The 22,263-nt window shown below is 35.4% G+C and overlaps 2 protein-coding genes across 2 annotated transcripts; both read right to left on the bottom strand.

Annotated features, from left to right (window-relative positions):
- Window positions 1-1,139: 1,139 nt before the first annotated feature.
- On the bottom strand, window positions 1,140-7,306 carry LOC127655238 (uncharacterized). The gene is made up of 5 exons (XM_052142921.1): window positions 7,200-7,306; window positions 6,469-6,804; window positions 4,666-4,847; window positions 3,461-3,508; window positions 1,140-3,332 (listed from the first exon to the last, which is right to left on the bottom strand). The coding sequence occupies exons 1-5, from the start codon at window positions 7,252-7,254 to the stop codon at window positions 3,204-3,206; spliced, it is 750 nt and encodes a 249-aa protein (XP_051998881.1). The 5' UTR covers window positions 7,255-7,306; the 3' UTR covers window positions 1,140-3,203.
- A 6,158-nt stretch (window positions 7,307-13,464) lies between these two features.
- On the bottom strand, window positions 13,465-15,782 carry LOC127655423 (T-cell-specific surface glycoprotein CD28-like). The gene is made up of 4 exons (XM_052143254.1): window positions 15,755-15,782; window positions 14,901-15,245; window positions 13,860-13,996; window positions 13,465-13,673 (listed from the first exon to the last, which is right to left on the bottom strand). The coding sequence occupies exons 1-4, from the start codon at window positions 15,762-15,764 to the stop codon at window positions 13,590-13,592; spliced, it is 576 nt and encodes a 191-aa protein (XP_051999214.1). The 5' UTR covers window positions 15,765-15,782; the 3' UTR covers window positions 13,465-13,589.
- Between the last annotated feature and the right edge of the window lie 6,481 nt (window positions 15,783-22,263).

Below are 22,263 nucleotides of genomic sequence, written 5' to 3'. Positions count from 1 at the left end.
CCATTCTGATTACAGTAAAGTATGAGTCCATGTTAGATATTAATCAGAATAAAGGCTACTTCTCGTCAATAGGGCTGAAACGATTAGTCGATTTCATTGTCGAATAGTCGTTTGATTTCATTTTACGTAACATGAGATCACATTAAACACTAATGATGACATGCGAGAACAGCCTGACCGAGGAGAGGAAGAATTACACAGATCACAGAATAAGCGGAGCCAGAGCTCTTTAAAGGAAACACCCCGTTGTTACATCTTAAATGCAGTTTTAATGGTTTATAGCTTTATTCAAGTTCAAATAATACGGAAGCAGGTCATGTAAATAACTACAAATTCCGATACTGGCATTTCTCTGTGCGGTCAGCGCCTCTTCTATGAGTTGTGCGAATGTCCTGATCTAAGGTGGAGAGACTGATACTGCACACGGCTGATGCGCACTCTGTCGCAGGGACACTCATTACTCGAGCACGCACACGCTCAATGCAGCTAGATTATAATGTGATGGCTCATGACTTAATGAATCATAATATATGTCACTGTGCATATCTTATCATGAATAAAATTGGCAATACCCAGCTTTATTAATAATAGAGAGTTTGATTTTTGTTAGTTAAAGATGGATTGAAGTGAACAGAAAGGTAAGAGAGTCATCGCCACATTATACACTGCAACAAAATACGTTTATGATTTGTTTTGGCTTGTTTTCCTATAAAAAATATAAATTAATGTAAATTTTCTTTAGCAGCTATACTGCAGAATAAAAAATTGTTATCTGAGAATGTTGAACATAATACAAAAAATAAAAATATTTAAAATATCTAAAAATCCTTTAAAAAAAAGATGCATTCACCTGAGAAGCAGCATATAAGATATTTAGACATGCTTTTAGAGATCTTGAATACAAGTATATTTAGTCTTTACTGCACTTTACTGTATAACCAAGTGAAAAAATACACTTGTATACAAAATACACTTATATTTAAGATATATTATCTTAAAGCAAGTCTAATTAAATGTATCTTGTTTTAAGGATTTAGGTTTTAAATGGAAAACAAGACAAAAACACTTCATAACAATAGGATATTTTCCAAATTACACTTAATATAAAGTATTTTTACCTTTAATTCAGTGAATGTAATTTAGAGGTATTTTTAAAAGATGATTTTGTCCTCTTTATTCTTAGTAAGCACATTTAATACAATCTTTTAAGTCAGGCACAAGCTGACTAATTGGTTAAGAGATAATGATTAATCGCTGCAATAATCACAGAATAGTCAAATAATTGTTCTAATAATCGTTAGATTAATCGATTATCAAAATAATCGTTTGTTGCAGCCCTACTCGACAACATAAGAGTGTGCTGTACAAGTAAGTACTTTACAATCAGAGTAACGTTGAATTATTAATGTACATTTATTAATTTATTCTTCCTAATCAGGACTAATACAAACACTAGATTTTAATCATATGGAGCCTTACTGTTAGAAATGTCAAAATAGCACAATGACTTCAGAATGAAGATTAATGAATGTAAAATAGAAATTGTGATATTCTGATATATGTAGAACATAGGATCAATATTGAGAGACATGTTTTGTTTGTTTTTTTACTATATGTGACCTTACATGCTTGTGTGTGACCTCAGACATTTTGTAATTGTAGGCAGATCGTTTCAGTAAAAATTACTATTTTCAGGTCTATCCGAAGCCAATAGAAAGATCTATTCTTGTTATTACCACAGAAATTGCCAGGGTTTTACCAGATTTATCTGTTTTCAATATTTTACTGTAAAATCTATGCAGGCTAGGTCATTTTCTGTCACAACACAACAAATTACTGTGAAAAAAATACATTTGGAAATCGCATTGCATTATGGGAAAATTTTGTTTCGTTTGGAGTCACCATTATGGTTTTTAGTGTTCGCTTTGGATGGGACTTTATCTTATTTATCTCCAATGAAATTTTTCGCTATTGTTGCAATTGTGTATGAGAACACAAGTTATTGGATTGGTGGTGGTGTAGTGGGCAAAAGCACTAAACTTTTAAGCAGAAGGTTGTCAGTTCGATCCCCACAGCCACCACCATTGTGTTCTTGAGTAAAGCACTTATCTCCAGGTTGCTCCAGGGGGATTGTCCCTGTAATAAGAGCACTGCAAGTTGCTTTGAATAAAAGCGTCTGCCAAATGCATAAATGTAAAGGTAAACTGTGATGTATGGAGAATATATTACATTTAGTGGATGACTTTATGTTGGCCCATGGTATATAAACTACATCAAATGATGTATTGGAAAATAAAGAAATACTATTATTTTATTTGAACAATGAGGAATGGATATTTGCAAAGCCAATATGGTTGGTTTTATCACTCATTAACCTTTTATCACAAGCTGTCAATCAGGCACACAAGATATCAACACTCAGCATGCAAATCTCAATGATGGTGACAATTTACAAGCATATAAGCATATCTCTGTAAAAAATACAGATGATCATTGTGAGTCTACGACACAGCACTGCTACATTACAGTAATTTATTGGTCCTGTACACTGTTACAGTATACTTATACAGTATACAGTATATTTTTGTAATAATTATAGAGATACTACTGTAAAATATACTGTGAAACTAGTAGCCAGGAATTTACTGTAAACACACTATAAATGTTTGCAGTGCAAAACTTTCCTGGTTTTATCTTTAAAATATCTGGATCAAATTAGTCATTTTAAGAACAAATACATGTAGTCTCTGTATTCTATATTTCAAAATAATACATAATACACAAAAATGATAATCTGATAATCATTATAATCTTTGAAGAAGAAAAAAATTAACAATCAAGCACTTTCTTGTATTGAACATTACCAGATATTAATATGGTTCAAGTTCCATGAAATGCATAAAATGCCAAATATATAAACATTCTGATATGCATAGCTACAATGGCTGAATGTAATTCATGAGGCTACCAGATAAAAACATTCTGCAACAGAGAGCAGACACAATACAGCAATATGCAGATTGTCTGGCATTAAGGAAAGTCTTTTTTTTGTCTGACCATTACTGTAAGTACAGTAAGCTGATCATTTAGACCTGCGACATTCTTTAGTGTAGATTAACATGATCTTATCCAGCTGTGTGAGTCCTAAAGAAGGTAAAGTGTATGCTCTGATATGCCATCATGAGCATGCCACTAGATATTTGCTATTTGGCTCTGACAGAGGCAATCGGATGAGAGTTGTGGTTCATATCTCTGATGGATCCTACCTGTTTCTGCAACTTACACATGTCTACGTATTCTGTGTTTTCTAGATCACACCGTTTAACTTTCCTCTGGAATAGAGTAAATACAATTGTATTTCATGTATTTCATGCATAAATATATATATTTGTTTCATCTTTATATATTCATTGTCAGGTTATTCAGCTACTGCTAAAAGGTTGGGAATATGGGTTTCTACCTGCATTGGCACATAGGTCAATGTGTCAGATGATTCATACTTTGTAACCTGGATAGAAAGAAAAATTAAAACTCCAAAATAAGTGAAAGCATCAAGTAAAGATTTATATGTATTTTAATCAAGATTTTTGTGACAAATATTTGATGCTTATATTTCATTCTATTTTAGTCAATCTACAAAAATTTAATATACGTGTTTATATATATATATATTAGGGCTGTCAATTTAACACGTTAATTCAGTGCGATTAATTTGACAAAAAATAACGCATTAAAAAAGATAACGCAATTAATCACAACATAATAAGGAAGATTCCTGAGAAATGCAAGCTTGTAGTACCACCTGTTTACTCCAGAGGGCAGTAAGTGAAATTTCAGCTGTATGAGCACCACACAGTTTATACAGTGAAGAAAACACTTCAGTAGGCAGAACAGCGCAAATATACTTTACATTCTTGTGTTCAAAACACTTGAAGGAGCGCAAATGTGAACTAAGAAATCTTAATATGTGTTTAAAGATTGAGTATTAAACTACATTTAACTTGAAACAGTGAACTAAAAATGTTACGTTTATGATGCGACGCACCCGAGACACTACACAAGCATGTCTGACGCAGGTGTAGATTGACGGACTCTTAAACAAGCCGTCATAATAAATCTCCAACCGATTGACAAATTCACTTGTGAAATGGATTGCTGTGAACTGTATGCCAATGATTGACTTATGATCAATTATATGGTAGTAAACAATACATTGTATTCTAAAGCCGCTTTTTGTATTGTCTTATCAATGATTAACTCTTCTGCTACTGGAATGTAATGCATTTTAATTATCTGAATATTTTTTATTTTATATGTATATATATATATATAATTTTTTAATATATAAAGATAACTATGTATAATTATATATTGATAAATATATGTATAATCTTTATATATTGAATTATTGTTATATGAGGGGCTTTCTCAGCAAATATTTGTATATGCGATTAATCACGATTAATTAATCGGGACACCATGTAATTAATTCGATTACAAATTTTAATTGATTGACAGCTCTAATATATATATATATATATATATATATATATATATATATACACTGAGTTTGTTTATAACAAGATAATAGCATACAACAAAACACCAATTAGTAAAGATATTAATAAAACATATAAAATAAAAAAGTTAATAAATGATAATTACCCTCAATCTGATGTAGATGCTGGTAAGAATAATGCTATAGACAGAGAGCATTAACACCACCACAGTCAGTCCCAATATTAAGATATTAATCTTAATGTCTGTAGAATTTCCATTCTTCAGTTCAGCTGTTGAACCAGTGCTTGAACAATTGATCCTCGGCAGAGGCAAAGGAATATTGACTCCTTTAAAATATATATAAAAACATTTTTTAGTAAAAAAAACATTCACAGAAAAGCCATTGTTTTAAATGAAACTTATCAATCTACAATTTCAAGATTTTTTAAATGAAACAAATGAAAAAAAACCAACGTTTCGTTAGCCTATTCCACATTGTATTTCTGGGTATATCAAAATGTTTTAATATATTAAAGGCTATTCAAATCCACCCTTCAGAGTTTAGTTCCAACCCTTTTCAAACACGCCTGAACGAGCTAGTTAAGATCTTCAGAATATCCAAACAGAGATTCTTTTATTTTCTAGACTTTTTAGCATGTAAATAGCGTTGTGGATGTCTTCTGATTTATCACACCTATAAGGTAATGAAGCAGAAGCACTCTACAGCCAAGTTGATGTGTTAAATCAGGCGTGTTAATGTAGATTAGGGAGACATCCAAAATGCTGGGGATACTCCAGGACCAGAACTGGGAAATACTGTGATTAGCCAGTTGAAAATGACAGACAGGTGTGTTGTATGATTGCCCTTCAGGAGTGGATTTGAATTATGATATTACCATCAGAGATTGGAAAAAGTTCAAGGAATGAAAAAGAAAGGAATATTTGGCAGAACAGAACAAAAAACTGCAGAGTGAAAACATTATAAATATTTACATGCTAAAAAAAAAAAAAAAAAGAAAGAAAGAATTAGGCTTAGGCTATATGTTTTAGATCAATGTTTGTTATGGACGCTATGTTAAGGTGCTTGAAGATGGCATAGCCTATGTGTGTGTGTGTGTGTGTGTGTGTGTGTGTGTGTGTGTGTGTGTGTGTTTGGGGTTCTTTTATTTCTTCTTAATTATTCAAATGCAATGTAGACTAAAAAACTGTATCTGTTCAAAATAGATCAGCGCTAAAAACCCTAATAAAATGAACCGAATTGAACAAAGATGTCTCCAACACTTTTAGTACTGAAGTTCAGTTAAATTCTTGATCTTATAGAATGAACTTAACTATTTAAGTTATGGTAACTAGATACAAGTAGATTTATATAATCATAAAATCAATTATTTCTCCACACAAACGCATAGACGCCTGTAATTCAGTTGCACACTCACAAGGAGAACTGAGGTAGCATTAACATGTCCAAGACCAATGGGTACGCAGATCACCCTGATAGTGACATCACATGAAACAACTAGTTGCAACAAACTGTACTGACAACATACTGTAAATAATACTACAAAAGTGCTAAAACCTGTATAAATTCTTAATAACAACTATTTAAATGCCCTCATTTGTTCCCTTTGGCCAAGGAAACATAGTTCAATAATTAAAGAGCAAGGTATAATGAGTATCCCCCATAGCCCAATTTTTGTACTCTTTGATATTTGTGTTATGAGCTCCAATCCTGACATTTCAAGTCATTTTTAATTAAGATAACTTGATTTGTCCTGTAATGACAATATAATTAGTATTGTTTTTTCATTTCAAAGCTTTTTAGCATAGAGCATTACGATCCATTCTAATCATAAATAAATGAAATGGAGGCCATGGACCAGCAGAGATGGGATGTAAAAAAATAGTTTCTGTAAATAACATACCCAAACATTTCATTTCTAATCCCTGGATGCAATTTTATTAACTCACCTGGGAAAAGCTTAGTTTTCGCTCCATTTTTAGTACTGATTGGAAATGGATTTATTCTGGATATCTCACATGAATACAGTTGATCTTTGTGCCTGGCCTCCAGGTTCTTTATGGTGAACTTGAATTTGTTGTCTTTAAGATCCCAATCACACATTTTATATTCGGATTGGCTTTCTTTTGGGTAAAGCTCACAAATATATTCTTTGTTCATTTTTAACTTAGCATCCCATTCCAAACCTTCTCCATCAAACATGCATATGACAGAGACTGACCCATCTTCATTCAGCGTGTGATTTAGAGGTTCACTCACATTGAAAGATTTCGTCATACAACAAACTGGTGAAAAAAAAAACAGAAAATGTATTGTTTAAACATCTTACTGTATATTATACATTAGATTATTTCCCTGCTGAGTCAAACAAGCTTAGACATGTCTAGATCTGTGACTTTCTTCATGAAACACGAAAAGAGATGTAGGCAGAAGATTAGGGACTGACTGCCTCTGTCCGCTTTACTTTCATTGCATCTTTTCATAGGTTAAAGTGAATGGTGACTTGAGGCTAACATTCTTCCTAACGTCTCCTTTCGTGTTCCACGAAAAGAAAATAAAAAATAAAAAAAGAGTTTGGAACAAAATGAGAATGGTATATGTGATGGAGTTTGGTATGGCTTGTACATAGAAGAGCAATTGTCAAAAGCATGAGAAAGCTTACATATCTTTAGCTTCTTACCATACTGAAGGATCAAAGTAAAGCAGAGGGTGAGAAGAGTAAACCTGTCCATCATGTTAACCTATCTTCGTGAGTTTGACATGTATGATGGTGACAAAAGCTCTTCGGCTTGTTTATGATGGAGAGAGAAAACACAGGAAGTGTGTGGTGGTTAGTATGTGATCAATATCACTCAGACTTGTCAGAGGTCTGTGATAGTAGGAAACAACTAAACTTAACATGCTCAAAAGTTTGTTCATTACTGTGGAAATAAAGTCAAAGTGTGTGATATTATTAAAACGCTGTGATTATATTTTTGCCTTTGCTTAAGGTGACCCAGCTGAGAAACCCATCTGTCAGTGAGGAAGTGAATGGGTAGCTTTCTTGTAATATGAAGACGTTGAAAGGAAAATGTTGAAGTACAACGGGGAAAATCCCATATCCTACTAAATGAGCGAAAAAGTTATGTTAATCTACTTGCTTTTAAATACAATTTTGTTTTGTGCTATTTTCATTTGTCGGCCTACAGTATAAAAATATCACTAATTCAAACCAGCTATGATCAGGAGATGTTCAAGTAGCCTTGTGTAAAGGATATTTTGTTTGTTCTTGTCATTTTATTTTCTTCACTGCCATTAAGGCTAATAAATAGGTAAACATCTGAAATCTTATCACAGTTAAGGCCCTAATTGGGGTGTGTGTGATTCAGACCTTTGCTTTTTGTAAACAATGCTATTTTCATTCCACATCCTGTTAAGAACTTTTGAAGCACGGCAAAAATGAAAGATAAGCAGCTTCTCAGATTCGTGTGTCCTGTTTTTATGATGGAGCTGGGGTTCACAGAATTTAATCACACAATGACGCTAGCTCATTTTTTTTTTTTCTTTGTGGTTTATTTCTTGGTGACAGCAAAGACAGAGAGCATATTCTTACTGACTATTTTGCTACAGGTGTTTAATAAATAAGTCAACAAAATAAAACCACACTGGTGTTCATTTAGGCAAATGTCAACTATAGAATGAATTACATTTTTAACTGAAAGGTTGAACTGTGTTTTCAGGACAAGGGTATTTTTCATAAATGTGAAGTCACAGCAATTTGTCACGTGTATTATACAGTATGTGTGGTATAATTCTGCACAATGGGGGGTGTATTCGGCATATTAGGTGCATTAGGAGCATGTCGTGGCATCCTTTGGCATATCACATAGAGTTGTGAGCCATGAAACAAAACAACGACCTCTGAGGTCAATCAAAACATTTAACTTTGTTTTGAGACAAAAAACTTATTTGAAAATCTGACAAAAAGGCAAAAGAACAAGACTGTATACTTACCGTCCTTCATGACGGCAGGATGTGCAATCCCATGAAGCACTGCGAATGACGTAATCGAATTAAAAGCATTGAGAATATATAAAACTAATGGTTTTAGGTTTTTTATCATAATTATAGAAACAATATATTTTATGTTTATTGCAAAATATTCTGATATGTACAAATATATGAGTAGTTAAAGGGGGAAAGGAACCTACTCGATTATGTCATTCACTGGACTTCAAATGAGTGGGCAGTCACTCCTGGGCTCCTTTCATGGGCTTGGTTGGCCTCGGTTCTATGATTAGTGGATCTTTCTCTGCTGGACCATGGATAATGTAGTTGTTCACCGAATTCCATAATCAAAATGGTTTGCTCATTCATAACAACTGGACTTTTTCACCACAGGCTTCACTATGTAACAATACATCTTCTGAACTCCATCACTACAATGCATCCCACAAAAATACATGTTGTTGTCATCTATCGCCCTCCAGGTCAGATGAAAAACTTTCTTGAGGAGTTGGATGTCCTGCTGTCCTCCTTGCCAGAGGATGGTAGTCCACTTGTGGTTCTTTGTGACTTCAACATACACCAAGACGAGCCCCAGGCCATTGAACTGAATCCTTTTCTGGCCTCATTTTACTTGGAAAGACTACACAGCAACTCACAGATCGGGTTACCAGCTGGACCTCATTTTTACAAGTAACTGTACCAACTCAAATATTCTTGTTATACCTTTACATGTCTCTGATCACTACTTTGTTAATTTCAATATGACTCTCCCATCTACATTAAAACAGACTCCACCTTTGGTTTCCATTCGCCGTAAGCTCCGTTCCCTTTCACCCTCTCGCCTTTCCACTGATGTCTCTATCTCTCTTCCCACAATAAATGTATTTTCCACGCTTGATGTAAACACTGCCACAGACACACTTAACTCTACTATAACAACCTGTCTAGACAACATCTGTTATCCTTTGTGAACATCGGACTGACCTCAGGGCAGCTGAGAGGAGATGGCGGAAATCTAAAGATGCAGCAGATCTAGGTATGTATCAGTCTCTGCTTGCAATTTTCTCAGATAACATTAAAGCTGCAAAAAACTCCTATTACCAGACAAAGATCAACAGCACCACAGACACTCATAGATTGTTTAGAACATTCAATACACTTCTCTACCCTCCCCCTCCACCAACTGACACATCACTGACAGCAGGTAGCTTCAACATTTTTTACAAATAAGGTTACAACCATCAGCAATACATTCACAGCACCACACCCTATCAAACACCTGTCTCCTGTATCCAACCCTTCTTTCTATATGATCTCTCCTCTGACTGACACTGAGGTCTCTAATCTCCTCCACTGCAACTACCCCACCACTTGTTCCCTTGACCCCATTCCTCCTCACCTTCTTCAGGCCATCTCTCCATCTATCTTACCTGGACTCACACACATAACACGTCTCTATTTACAGGCACTTTTCCCACTACATTTATGCAGTCTCGAGTATCCCCGCTGCTTAAAAAACCTGCACTTAACCCCACACAAATAGAACACTACAGACCAGTCACTCTCATCCCATTCATGGCAAAATCACTTGAAGTTTTCAATCAAATCTCTCACAGAACAAGCTGCTGGATGACAATCAGTCAGGATTCAAAAGTGGACACTCCACCGAGTCTGCCCTGCTGTCTGTCACTGAGTCGCTGAGACAGGCAAATCTGAAACCAGATCATCCGTCCAACACATTCTCACACCCCAACTCGTCACATATGGACGCTTGGCCAGGACCTCTTGGCGTCACTTATTGACGCACTGGGTATACCTTTGGCGTCATTTTTCAACGTGCAGTGTAGTCCAATAGACTTCTATATTGTTAAACTCACCGATGAATGCGGTTAAACTCACCGATGAATGCGGTTGCCTATGAACGCGCTAAACCTTTGCTGAGAGAGCACTTTGATATCAGATTGTGAGGGTTTTTAAACATAAAAAACAGTTGGAGGGCCAGATAAAGATGATCTGGGGGCCACCATTATACTAGCCCTGGCACAGATCATTTATTGTAGCCTATTCCTTTTTATTTTTATTTATTGCAGTCTCGACTCTCGACCCATTCGCAGCCCAAGACATCAAATTTCAACGCTACAGGCTCCGGTTCTATCGGACTACCCTGCATGTTGAAAAATGACGCCAAAGGTATACCCAGTGCGTCAATAAGTGACGCCAAGGGGTCCTGGACGCTTCGTCCATATGTGACGAGTTGGGGTGTGAGAATGTGTTGATCCATCCTGATTCTGCTGGACCTTTCTGCAGCCTTTGACACAGTCAACCATCAGATCCTACTCTCCACCCTCTCTACTCTGTGCTTGACTGGTTTAACTCCTATCTCTCAGGTAGGTCCTTCAAGGTAGCCTGGAGAGCTGAGGTGTCTAAGCCTAATCAATTACTTACTGGGGTAACTCAGGGATCAGTGCTGGGACCGCTTCTCTTCTCTATATACACAACATCACTGGGACCCATCATTCAGTCACATGGTTTCTCTTACTACTGCTATGCTGATGACACTCAACTCTACTTGTCTTTTCAGCCCAACGACACCACAGTGACTGCTCAAATCTCTGCTTGTCTGGCAGACATCTCGGCCTGGATGAAGGAACACCACCTGCGACTCAACCCAGCCAAGCTCAAACTCCTTGTCTTTCCAGCCAACCCTGCTGTTGAACACAACATCACCGAGCAGCAGGGTTCAACTACAGGATCGCTTTCCAAAACAGTCAGAAATCTAGGGGTAACCATCAATAAGAAGCTAAATTTCACAGACCACATCTCAAAGTCTGTAAAATCATGTAGATTTACACTCTACAATATCAGAAAGATAAGACCCTTCCTCTCTGAACATGCTACACATCTGCTTGTTCAGTCACTTGTCATAACTAGACTGGACTACTGTAGCGCTCTCACTGCAGGCCTCCCTGCATGGAGGGAGGGAGGGAGGGAGAGAGGGAGGGAAGACGGGCATCTGAACTCAACAAAGTCTCATCTCCCGACCTGATATTTTGATATTTTATTAAATAAATATATTTGTTTGACAGGAAGCTGTGCTTGAACAGGAATATATATATATATATATATATATATATATATATATATATATATATATATATATATATATATATATATATATATATTAAGGCTGTCAATCGTTACAAATTTTTAATTGAATTAATTACATGGTGTCCCAATTAATTAATTGCAATAAATCACATTTAATTGCATATAGAAATATTTGCTGAGAAAGCCCCTCATATAACAATAATTCAATATATAATGATGAAATAATTATACATAGTTATCTTAAAATATAAAAAAAATATATATATATATATATATATATATATATATATATATATATATATATATATATATATATATATATATATATATATATAATACATACAGTTCATAGCAATCCAGTTCACATGTGAATTTGTCAATCAATTGGAGATTTATTATGAGGGCTTGTTTAAGGACCTGTCAATTTAAACCTGTGTCAGACATGCTTGTGTAGCATCTCGGATGCGTTGCATCATAAACATAATATGTTTAGGTAACTGTGTCAAGTAAAATATAGTTTAATTCTCTATATTCATTTATTTTAAAAAGAATAGGTACTCAAGCCCCCTTTGATGTCAATGTGTGCATGTGCCTGACCCTGACAAAAAGAAAAATATTATTAGATATATTTTTCCAGGTATTATAGACCTCCATGATAGATTCATATGAACAATTATGATTTTTGAATGACATTCATTTCACAAAACAGTCATGCTTCAGTTAAAATGAGAAAAAATTAAAATAGGTTTGCTTGAGCATTAAGCATCCTTTCAAGTTCTGGCTTTATTGAATGGACATGTTTTTAAAATGTCAATTGGTATTATTAGATAGCTGAGACATAATGTATGATGCCCAAAGGCAATGGGTTATTCATTGTGAAAGTGAGTTTTCTTAATGGCATGAAGCACACTGAAGACCTAGACTTTTAATGCATGGCCTGCCACTGTTTTTAAACAATGAAGTTTGAACTCATACAGACTGATGGATTTTAATGTAAGTATATACCATTGATGAATAACTTTTTTAGAAATTATTGTTTAGGTTTAGAAGTTATCGTTGAAAATCAACAGTCTATGGAAAAAGTAATGTGATTTTTACTTCCAGAACCAGACTGTTGCATCATCGTGCTGGACGCATCATAAACCAGGCTTGACTGGATAGTGCAGAATGCTAATTAGGGCGGCACAAACCACAAAACCTGAATTAAGCCAATAATTTCTACTTTAAAGCACTTTGGAGGATGTCAAACATCTCGTAAGGCCAGACAGCCCTGACATTCTAAATATTACTAACAAGGAAAAGATGAGAAAACATAATGTGTTCCAGCACCACCAACTTATAGCTATGATTTAATTAAATGTAATAGATTCATATTAAAACTCTAAAAGAGGAAGGAGAAGCCTACTTAGTTTGTATTGTGACAAAGGAGTTTTAATTGTAGATTTTAAATGTGTGTGGGCTTTTTGTATAGAAACATGTTGTTACATTGACCTACTCAATATTGAGCCATCCATGGTCAAACCCAGGGGCGGAATGGCCATAGGGGGAACCGGGAGTTTTCCCGGTGGACATGCTGCGATACGGGGCTGAATGGCCGAACACCCAACCCACCCCCCAAACTCAACAACTTTTGGATAACTTCCTTTTATTTAACCTTGAAAAAGGTGTTAATCAAAAAAAAAATTTAAATGAAAAAAATATTTAATTCTTATTAAAAAAAATGAAATTAAAAGAAATAAAAACGTTAACCAATCAAATATTTTACAAATACATGTATATACATGCAGATGTGGATGCATGTAAGTACATGCAAATAAGAACACATGTGAGTACATGTCAATAAATGCAGGTGTAAATTACATTACATGTGATCAGGTGTAAATTACATGAAGATTAAATTACTGTACATGGGATTACATGCAGGAGGGGATTACTTGTGAGTACATGTGAATGCAAACAATTGGAGATTACCCCCTTAGAATTGTCTATAGCTCTCTTTTTGTGAAACCATCGGTGTCATGGACCCATTGTCCCTCCATTTCCATATGTTCTTCATTATCTGTGTCATAAAGAGTGACATTTGGGTAACATCTATTCACGTTATAGTCATATGAAAACAAAAAACATATCATTTGAAAAGACCAAACTTGAGTAAATCTTTGTAGAAAACAAAAACTTTTAATACAGCATGATGCATAATAAAATCATTAAGATCTGACTCTATTAACAGATAGTTGTTTCTCACCTGTAGAATAAAGCTGAAGGAAGTAATTATTAGAATGGCATATAGCAGAGGAAGTGGGCCCCCATCATCGATGACAGATGTCCGCTCTTCGGTTTGGCTCTGACTATGGGGAAATGATGTAGGGCAGGTTGGGGTTTCTATGAAACAGCAAGACCAGTTATTGTTTATGATGCCCTCTGGATCCTTATGAGGACTCTCCATAGATATAATGATTTTTATACTGTACAAACTATAGATTCTATACTCTAACTCTAACCCCACCCCTAAACCTAACCCTCACAAAAAGCTTTCTGCATTTTTACATTTTCAATAAAACATATGTTTTTTAAGTGATTTGAATTATGGGGACACTAGAAATGTACACATAAACCACATTTCTAGCATAATACCCTTGTAATACCAGTTTGTAACCTACAAAAATGTCCTTGTAAATGACTCAAACCACCCACACACACACACAAACACACACCACAATTATATTGCACTTCATAAATATATACAGTTACAGTATGAAACCCATTTCCTGTAGTCAGTTTTGATTTAACATTATTTAGCGGATACATAGTTGTTCTTTTTTTAAACATGTTTAACGTTCAGTATTTTTCCGTCATTAAGAAATCAACATTTTCAAAGAAAAACATAAATTGCATGTAAATTCAAAGTTTCCACCTTGTACAGCAATATCGAGCAATATGTGATGTAAAGCCAAATGTGCTATGCTGGGGAGGCCCCATTTCCACTTGCATGTGTTCAGAGGTGACCACACAAGTAAAATATACTCTGGCTCCATCTACGGTGTTTACAATGAATCATATGAAACTATCTAGTACACCAAATTTGCTAATGCACAGTAAATTTGAACACATTGTGAGAAATGTTTATGATAATATTATTAAAATGTATAAATCTTCTCATTTCTTTCAAACTCATTGCATATATATATATATATATATATATATATATATATATATATATATATATTAGACTTATCAACAGCCACAGAGAACCAGACACAGAGACAGAATGTCTTACACCTCTCACCTTGTATGTAAACAATAGTGCCATTTCCAAACATCCTGAGATATGGAGGTGGGTACAAAATCTCTGTCTCACAGCGATAGATGTCTGTGTCTTCCCCTTTGAGTCCATTGATGATCATATCCACTGTTCCAGAGCTTATATTCCCTCTGCAATGGACTGCACCATCTGTTCTAAAGTAGGGCTCAGAGAGGTTGACATAGGCCGAACAGATCTTCTCTTGGCCATGCAAGCCCTTATATAGAGATACCTGTAATTCCAGTGGCTTAAACTTTGAACTAAAGGAGCAGTGCAGTTTGACTTGCCCCATTTTCCCTTCTACACGATAAGGCTGAGACACATGCAGAGCTAAAGACAAAAATAAGTGGGTGAGATATGTGCAAACAGGTAAAAGAAATAAAAGATGAATATTACTAATAAGAAAGCCACTACTACTACAAATAATAATAATGTTGTGTTTGTGTGCGTGAGTGTATGTGTCTGTGTGTGTGTGTGTGTGTGTGTGTGTGTGTGTGTGTGTGTGTGTGTGTGTGTGTGTGTGTGTGTGTGTGTATGAGTGTGTGTGTGTGACATATTTTAAGTACAGGACATGATATCATTTTGCATTAACTGTGTTGCATTTACAAAACCACATAAAGATTCACTGCCCCAAAAGGGCCTCAGAATACTCTCTGAACTTGTTCCAACCCTGCTTCAAGTTCTAAATTTAGGCCAAAGCTTGGAGCACTTCGCTTCAGTTGTTGGAGATTAATAACAACATTTTATTAGTCAGAGAACACAATCCCAACATTCTAGACTATATCTGCCTGAAATCCAAAGACACTCAAATAAACATTTGAAGCCCAGCAGGTACTTACCGATTCCCATTGAGAAATATATAATGGTTGTAATAAGGATGATAATCATTGTGTCATGTGAGAAGACAACGATCCCCTTGTCTTTATATACTTTTTATTATTGAGTGAGTTCTGGAAAGCTTGGTGACATCAGTAACGAGGCAGGAAACCTCAAGCTGACTGCAAATGCCTGTAAAGTGCTCAAAAATTTGCATGTAAAGTAGCAAATTTGCACAATATGTGTAATCAAGTGGAAAATATTGAATGAGCAGAATGAGACTTGAGCAAAAACAGCATTGCCATGCAACCTGAACATGGATGTTGTTTGACTTGCACTCAGCTATCCCAATGGTCAAGAGATTATTATTTCTAAGAATTTGTGAAACATATTCCAATCAGATGCACTCTATTTGAAACATTGCTTGCTCAGCACTTTCAGAATTAGTTATAGAAAAGCTCTTGGTATTTTGCAAAGCATTTTTGTCTGCAGTCAGTTCTGATTTGCATCATATCTGTGATCGCAGGAAACAAAATTATGGTAGATGCTAGAAACATAAATGCCTCTGGGGAACTGAAATTCCGATCTGACTTCTATTAATTTTATCAAGGTTTCATTACATATTACAGTGGTAATGTAGTCATACAAAATACATTTTGGTAACACTTTACAATAAGGTTCCATTAGTTAATGCATTGGGCATCATGAACTAACAATTAACAATCATTTTTTTAACAGGATTTATACATCTTTGTTTATATAATTTTTATACAATTTAAATCTGTCATTGATTGTTCATATTAGTTCATAGTGCATTAACTAATGTTATCAAATTCAACTTTTGATTTGAAAGGTATTAGTATATGTTGAAATTAACATTAACTAAGATTAATAAATGCTGTAAAATGATTGTACATTGTTAGTTCATGTTAACTAATGTTGTAAAACTAATGTTTACGAATGGAATCTTATTGTAAAGTGTTACAGAAAATGAATTAGTTCCCATAAAAAAGAATCTTGATTAACTTGACACATTGCTTAACCCTCTAATGCATTCGATCACAAAAGGAAAACGTTTCTTATTTGTTGATCTTCATGTATCTTTTTACTTCAAAACAAGAATGTAATAATTTCCAATCTTTGTTTCTCCAAAATGTTGTATTTTAAGACAATAACACATATTTCCACTCTAATAGAAGATAGTAGTAAATATTCCACAGCTATAATCTTGAGAAACGTTTTGATAAATCACTTAAATAAAATCCGGTCTTTGTACAAATGTAGGAATGAGAAACATTTTCATAAATTTTCATCTCACAGATTTCCATTAAAATTAGAGTTACATGGTGTTTCAGTGTAGCAATAAACAAACAAACAAATAAAACAAATACCTTAATTTAAGAGCCATTAGTAGATCTGCATAACAAACTATACTGAAAGTGGTCCGATTGGGCAGTACTGTCCAGTTAATGCCCAGTATAGTAAAAAGGTATCAGTGTGTGGAAAATGTCATGTTTTTCTATACAGAATCTCTTCACTGGATGCTGAGCTCATCTGCATCACCTGAATCCCCCTGGTCTTGTGTTTACAGTATGTAGGGATTCTCAGGTGGCTCCTTGTTCAAGAGTTTAAACTAAAATAAAAATTTCTTGAAATTTATCAGATCTTGATATGTGAGATGCTAATCATAAATTAACATGATTTAATGACTTAATTTGAAGATTGCGCCTTTTAAATAGTATATCTACAGTCTTTATATAGTATTAATCTGCCAATGGTTACATTTGACAACTTTCAGGAATACAGTAGCGTTTAGATGGCTTCAAAGGAACTAAAAGCCACAAAACAATTCATGCGGTCTTTTACAGAATCATATTGCATAATAAATGATTGGTATTTAATTTTATAGGACATGTTCTTCCTGATGAAAAGACCAGCTTAGAGCAGAATGGTTTTCCATGTTGGTTCATGATGGTGTATGCTGGTTTGGTGCTGATCTTCAAGGTGGACCAGCAAACCTTAGCTGGTGAGGGTGGACAACTATATTCTGTCTGGTGAAGCGTGCTGGTTAAGATAGTTAAGAGGCATGGTGGATATACCAGAAAACCTGCATCCAATACTCAACATATGCTGGTGACTGGCTATGCTGGTCTTTTGAAAAGGGGTGTGTGTGTGTGTGTGTGTGTGTGTGTGATTGCAGATATGGATACTCACTGGAAGAGAAAAGCCAATTGCTGTGATTAACAGGTTGTATAAAATTACGATCCCACATCCAACACTAATGGCACTTTTCCACTGCACGTTATGGTCAACTCTACTCGCTTGACTTTTCTGAGCGTGCATATCCATTGCAGTTTAGTGCCACCTCAACATGGGTGGATTATAAGCTGATCGTCATAGTTGCGACGCCGTGACATCATCTTAAACACGATTCAAAACTGACCAAAACAATAACATGACTAGCGGTCATTAGCTAACTAACTGTTAGCTACTAGCTCATAGTGCTGCATGTGCAACAGTTAAATTGGCCTGGTTGTTTTAGAAGCAAGCTTCCAATAGCTGGTCAACTAAATAAAGTGAAGCTTTCAAGCAGAGTATAGAGTTAACGTAACAAAACATACCATCCTCCATCGTGGATCAATGCCAGTCCAGGGCACTCTCCCTCATATTGCTCGCCAGTTTAGATAGCGTCCATTTGGTCGAACCACTTCCACTTTTCCTTGATGGTTCTGTAGTCACTTTTAATTTATTTTTTTACTTTTCCCTACACTGTTGGTAGGTCCGGTGGTAGCCATGTGTGGCCAACAGCTGAGACACTTCCTGAGAGCCTTTATCGTTTTGTTCATTGCTAACAAGTGGACCGTCTGCACCTCGTTTATTGACCATGGCATGGTTTTGCACACAGCCATTTCTTTTTCACAATTCGAAAGTCGAGTGAACAAATGATACTGTTATCGCTGTTACTAACTTTAAAACTAGCGGGTTGATGTCACGTGTCGGAAATCCAGTGACGCTGGTAGTGATGATTCTCTCTGACCAATCAGTGATCTGCATGATTTTGACATCACATTTAGTATTGGCTCGGCTCGCTTGGAATCTCGTCTGAGGTGGTACTAAAAAAATATCAGGTACCAGGTGCTATCCACAGTGGAAAACCCAAAAAATGCGAGCAGGGTCGAGTTGAGTCGAGTTGTACCGCGCAGTGGAAAAGCCCCATAAGTGGCAGTGCGTGATCTGGAGGACAGGTGAATAATAGTTCTGTTTGCTGTTCAGCTTCTGAAATGATTAAAATAATATAAAAAACTAAATTAGCAAAGAGGTTCAGGAGTGTCAAAAAAAAAGAACAAAATGGGCTTCCACACAAAACAAAACATAACAAAAAAAAAATTATAATTAAAGAAATAAATCAAAACAAATAAAGAAAAATAACATATGAAAAATAAAACAAAACAAAACAATTAAATGTATATTTTGTAAATACACTGCATGCATAGGCGGAAATCGCCTGAGGGTTGTCCACCCCTAAAATATCATTAAAATATGTGTATTGTAAATAATATAATGATATATTCTTAAAATAATTGTTTAAGAAATAAAATAATACAAATGCAAACGGGGCAACAACAAAAAAAACCTTGGTGTCCCCTTCAAAAATTGCTCTTGAGAATTGTTAGGTTTATTGTCCCCCCCAACATTTTTATGAAATTTTCACCCCTGACTGCATGCACAATTATTAGACAAGTGAGTATTCTGATCTTATCATTATTTCCATGCACATTTTCCAACTCCAAACCATATAAACTTGAAAGCTTATTGGATTCAAACACTTTCAGGTGATATATATTTGTGTAATGAGGGAGGTTGTGGCGAAAGTGACTAACACCTTATTTCTAGGTGTGCCTAATTATTAGGCAGCTTCATTACCTCTGGTAAAATGGGCCAAAAAAGAGATTTAACTGACACTGAAAATTCAAACATTTTTAAAATGCCTTTCAGACGGATGCAACACTCTTGAAATAGCTAAACTATTAAATCGTGACCACCGGACAATCAAATGTTTTGTTGAGAATTGTCAACTGGGGAGCAAAAATGCATGGAGAAGAAAAGGCACAAATTAACTGCAAAAGACCTGAGAAGAATTAAACGTGAAGCTACCTGGAACACATTATCCTCCAGTGCCACCATAGTCCAGAACTGCAAACTACCTGGAGTGTCCAGAAGTACAAGGTTTCAAGTACTCAGAGACATGGCCAAAAATGTTATTTAATTGTCATTTTGTGTTACTTATTTGTTGCACCTACTTTAAAAATGTTGTATAAACAATTGAGTTGGGAGAAAGTATTTTTGTAATTTAGTTGCCTAATAATTGTGCACACTAATTGTGGCCTGATAATTGTGCACATTTATATATTCCAGAGAAAGACAAAACTCACATTTTTACACTACATCTCTCAGCATAGCTTTTTTGCATTAATTTTCATTAAGTGAAATGACTACAAAACAGCAATGACATTAAGAGTTTTATCATACTGTAAACTCTTAATGAACTCTAGGATTATGCAGATTTCAATGTGAATTTTAAGTTATTTAGATGTAACTTGCTTTGTGCCTTTAATGAGCAGTATACTGTTTGTTTTTGTTCTGATATTAGTGTGGATTGTGCAGTTGTAGATTCCTGTGTCACTGGCTTCAGTTCCCATTATCACATATGAGATGTTGGAGTTTTGGAGGGACACCTGAAACAGCTGCCATTATAGGTGACTCTTGTTTCTTATGTCACCTGAGTGCAGTTCGTTCTATCCCTTGTGTAGACTAGTAGATATGAGGTTTTCATTCTCTTTCAGGTCCGGACAGAAGACAAATGCTATTGCATTTTTATAGACTGTTTTTATTGGTATATTCCTGTCTGAAAGACAAAAGATAAATGCTCTTCATTGTACATTTTGTTTTTTAAGAAAGGTAGAGAGAAGAGGATGCAGGATGTGGTACACTGGGAGTGGAGCCAGCAGTTTCCTCCTTTGATTTTAATTAGGTTTGTATAAATGTATACATACTTCATGATAATAACCTCTCTTTTAGAAATGTTCTGGATCACTTCGTTAAGAATATCAACAAGGACACAAATTCATATGATGCACTTCAACAAACGTGTGTGTGCTTTAAAAAAGAAAATGAAATAAAGGAGCATCAGAAATTTGCAAACCTTTGATGAGACAACAACACATTTTATTATCCTTACAATTTGAGGAGGATTCTGTAAGTTCTGGATGAAAGACATCTGGATCAAACATTTCGGCGCTGTTGCACCAAGCATGTGAAAACAGGGAAATGTGCTTTCAGAGCTTTCAGAGACAGACACATGGGTCAGGCAGAGTGCTGAGGGGGTGGGGGCTTAAACCTACCTGCGTCACAGTTCTATACTATCCAGGACTGAGGAAAACAGCCTAAAATTTGACAAGGGACCAAAATGTTTGTAAGCATCATACTCATTTTTCACTGTATAGAATGATAACTTTTCCCTTTCAGTAATTTATTTCTTAGTTTTCACTGTAATGAAAACAGGCCATAGATGAAATAGAAAATTGGCTATTGGACATCATTCCAACATAACCAAACAAGAAGAAGAAGAAGAAGAAAAAAAAACAGACTGGATATTTTCCATCCTTCATGTGTAAAGTAATCTTTTAGTGTAAGGCTGAAAAACAACAAGTAAGGTCTGAAATCATTTTCCCTACTGTGGCTTTACACATAATGAGAGAATATTTATTTGTTATTTTTCTTCTCTTCTTGCAATGAATCTTCTCAACACTCTGCCTGTCACACCTGCAAACATATTGCCTGCAGTGCAATATTACAGCGTTGAGAGGATATGAACAATAACCAGAGGAATGAAGAGGTGTTGTTGGCAGTGCTGTGGTTTGTTTGCATCATGAATTGTTTATCTTTTATACCATGTGCGCTGTAACCTTAGCCATAGCCCTAAGCTTAAAAAGTGCATTTTACCAGCAGCATTTTGTAACTAGCTCACATTTATGAGCAATCAAAGCCTTCACTCCATAGCTCTGAATGCCGTGTTGCAGTGTTGTCGAGATCGGTATTGGACTCGAGATCACTTTTTGAAGATCTCGGTCTCGTCTTGGAATCGATTTTTACTCTGTCTTGTCTTGGTCTGAGACAAAGAGGACTCTGGATTTTATAACAAGACAGGTCAAGACCACAAATGCAAGGATATCACTAAATTGCCTGTGCGTCGTCTGATTTATTTGTAACATTATTACTGTGATTGGATGTAAAATTTCCTGCTTCAAATGCAGTCAATAACTTGACCCACTTTCTAATTAGAATTTTTTGTTATTGTTAACTGGGTAACGGCTGTCACCTCTCCCTGCCCCCACACAATGAGTCACTCGTAACAGTCCTCAAGTCAACAGTACAATGAGTCACTCGTAACAGTTCTCGAGTCAACAGTACGAGTCACTCGTAACAGTCCTCAAGTCAACAGTACGAGTCACTCATAACAGTCCTCCAGTCA

Source organism: Xyrauchen texanus, chromosome 14, assembly GCF_025860055.1.
Source record: "Xyrauchen texanus isolate HMW12.3.18 chromosome 14, RBS_HiC_50CHRs, whole genome shotgun sequence".
Taxonomy (NCBI): domain Eukaryota; kingdom Metazoa; phylum Chordata; class Actinopteri; order Cypriniformes; family Catostomidae; genus Xyrauchen; species Xyrauchen texanus.
This window is presented reverse-complemented; position numbering and strand designations above follow the sequence as displayed.

Bases quoted from the DNA above. Each gene is read 5' to 3' on its own strand.
- LOC127655238 (XM_052142921.1), bottom strand. From the start codon at position 7,254: ATGATGGACAGGTTTACTCTTCTCACCCTCTGCTTTACTTTGATCCTT. The intron at 4,848-6,468 runs GTGAGTTAATAA...TATATTTTAAAG, and splicing joins GAAAACTAAGCTTTTCCCAG to GAGTCAATATTCCTTTGCCT. The intron at 3,509-4,665 runs GTAATTATCATT...CTTTCTATCCAG, and splicing joins GCATCTACATCAGATTGAGG to GTTACAAAGTATGAATCATC.
- LOC127655423 (XM_052143254.1), bottom strand. The intron at 13,997-14,900 runs GTGAGAGGTGTA...GCTGTTTCATAG, and splicing joins CACTATTGTTTACATACAAG to AAACCCCAACCTGCCCTACA. The intron at 13,674-13,859 runs GTGAGAAACAAC...TTTATGACACAG, and splicing joins CCTTCAGCTTTATTCTACAG to ATAATGAAGAACATATGGAA.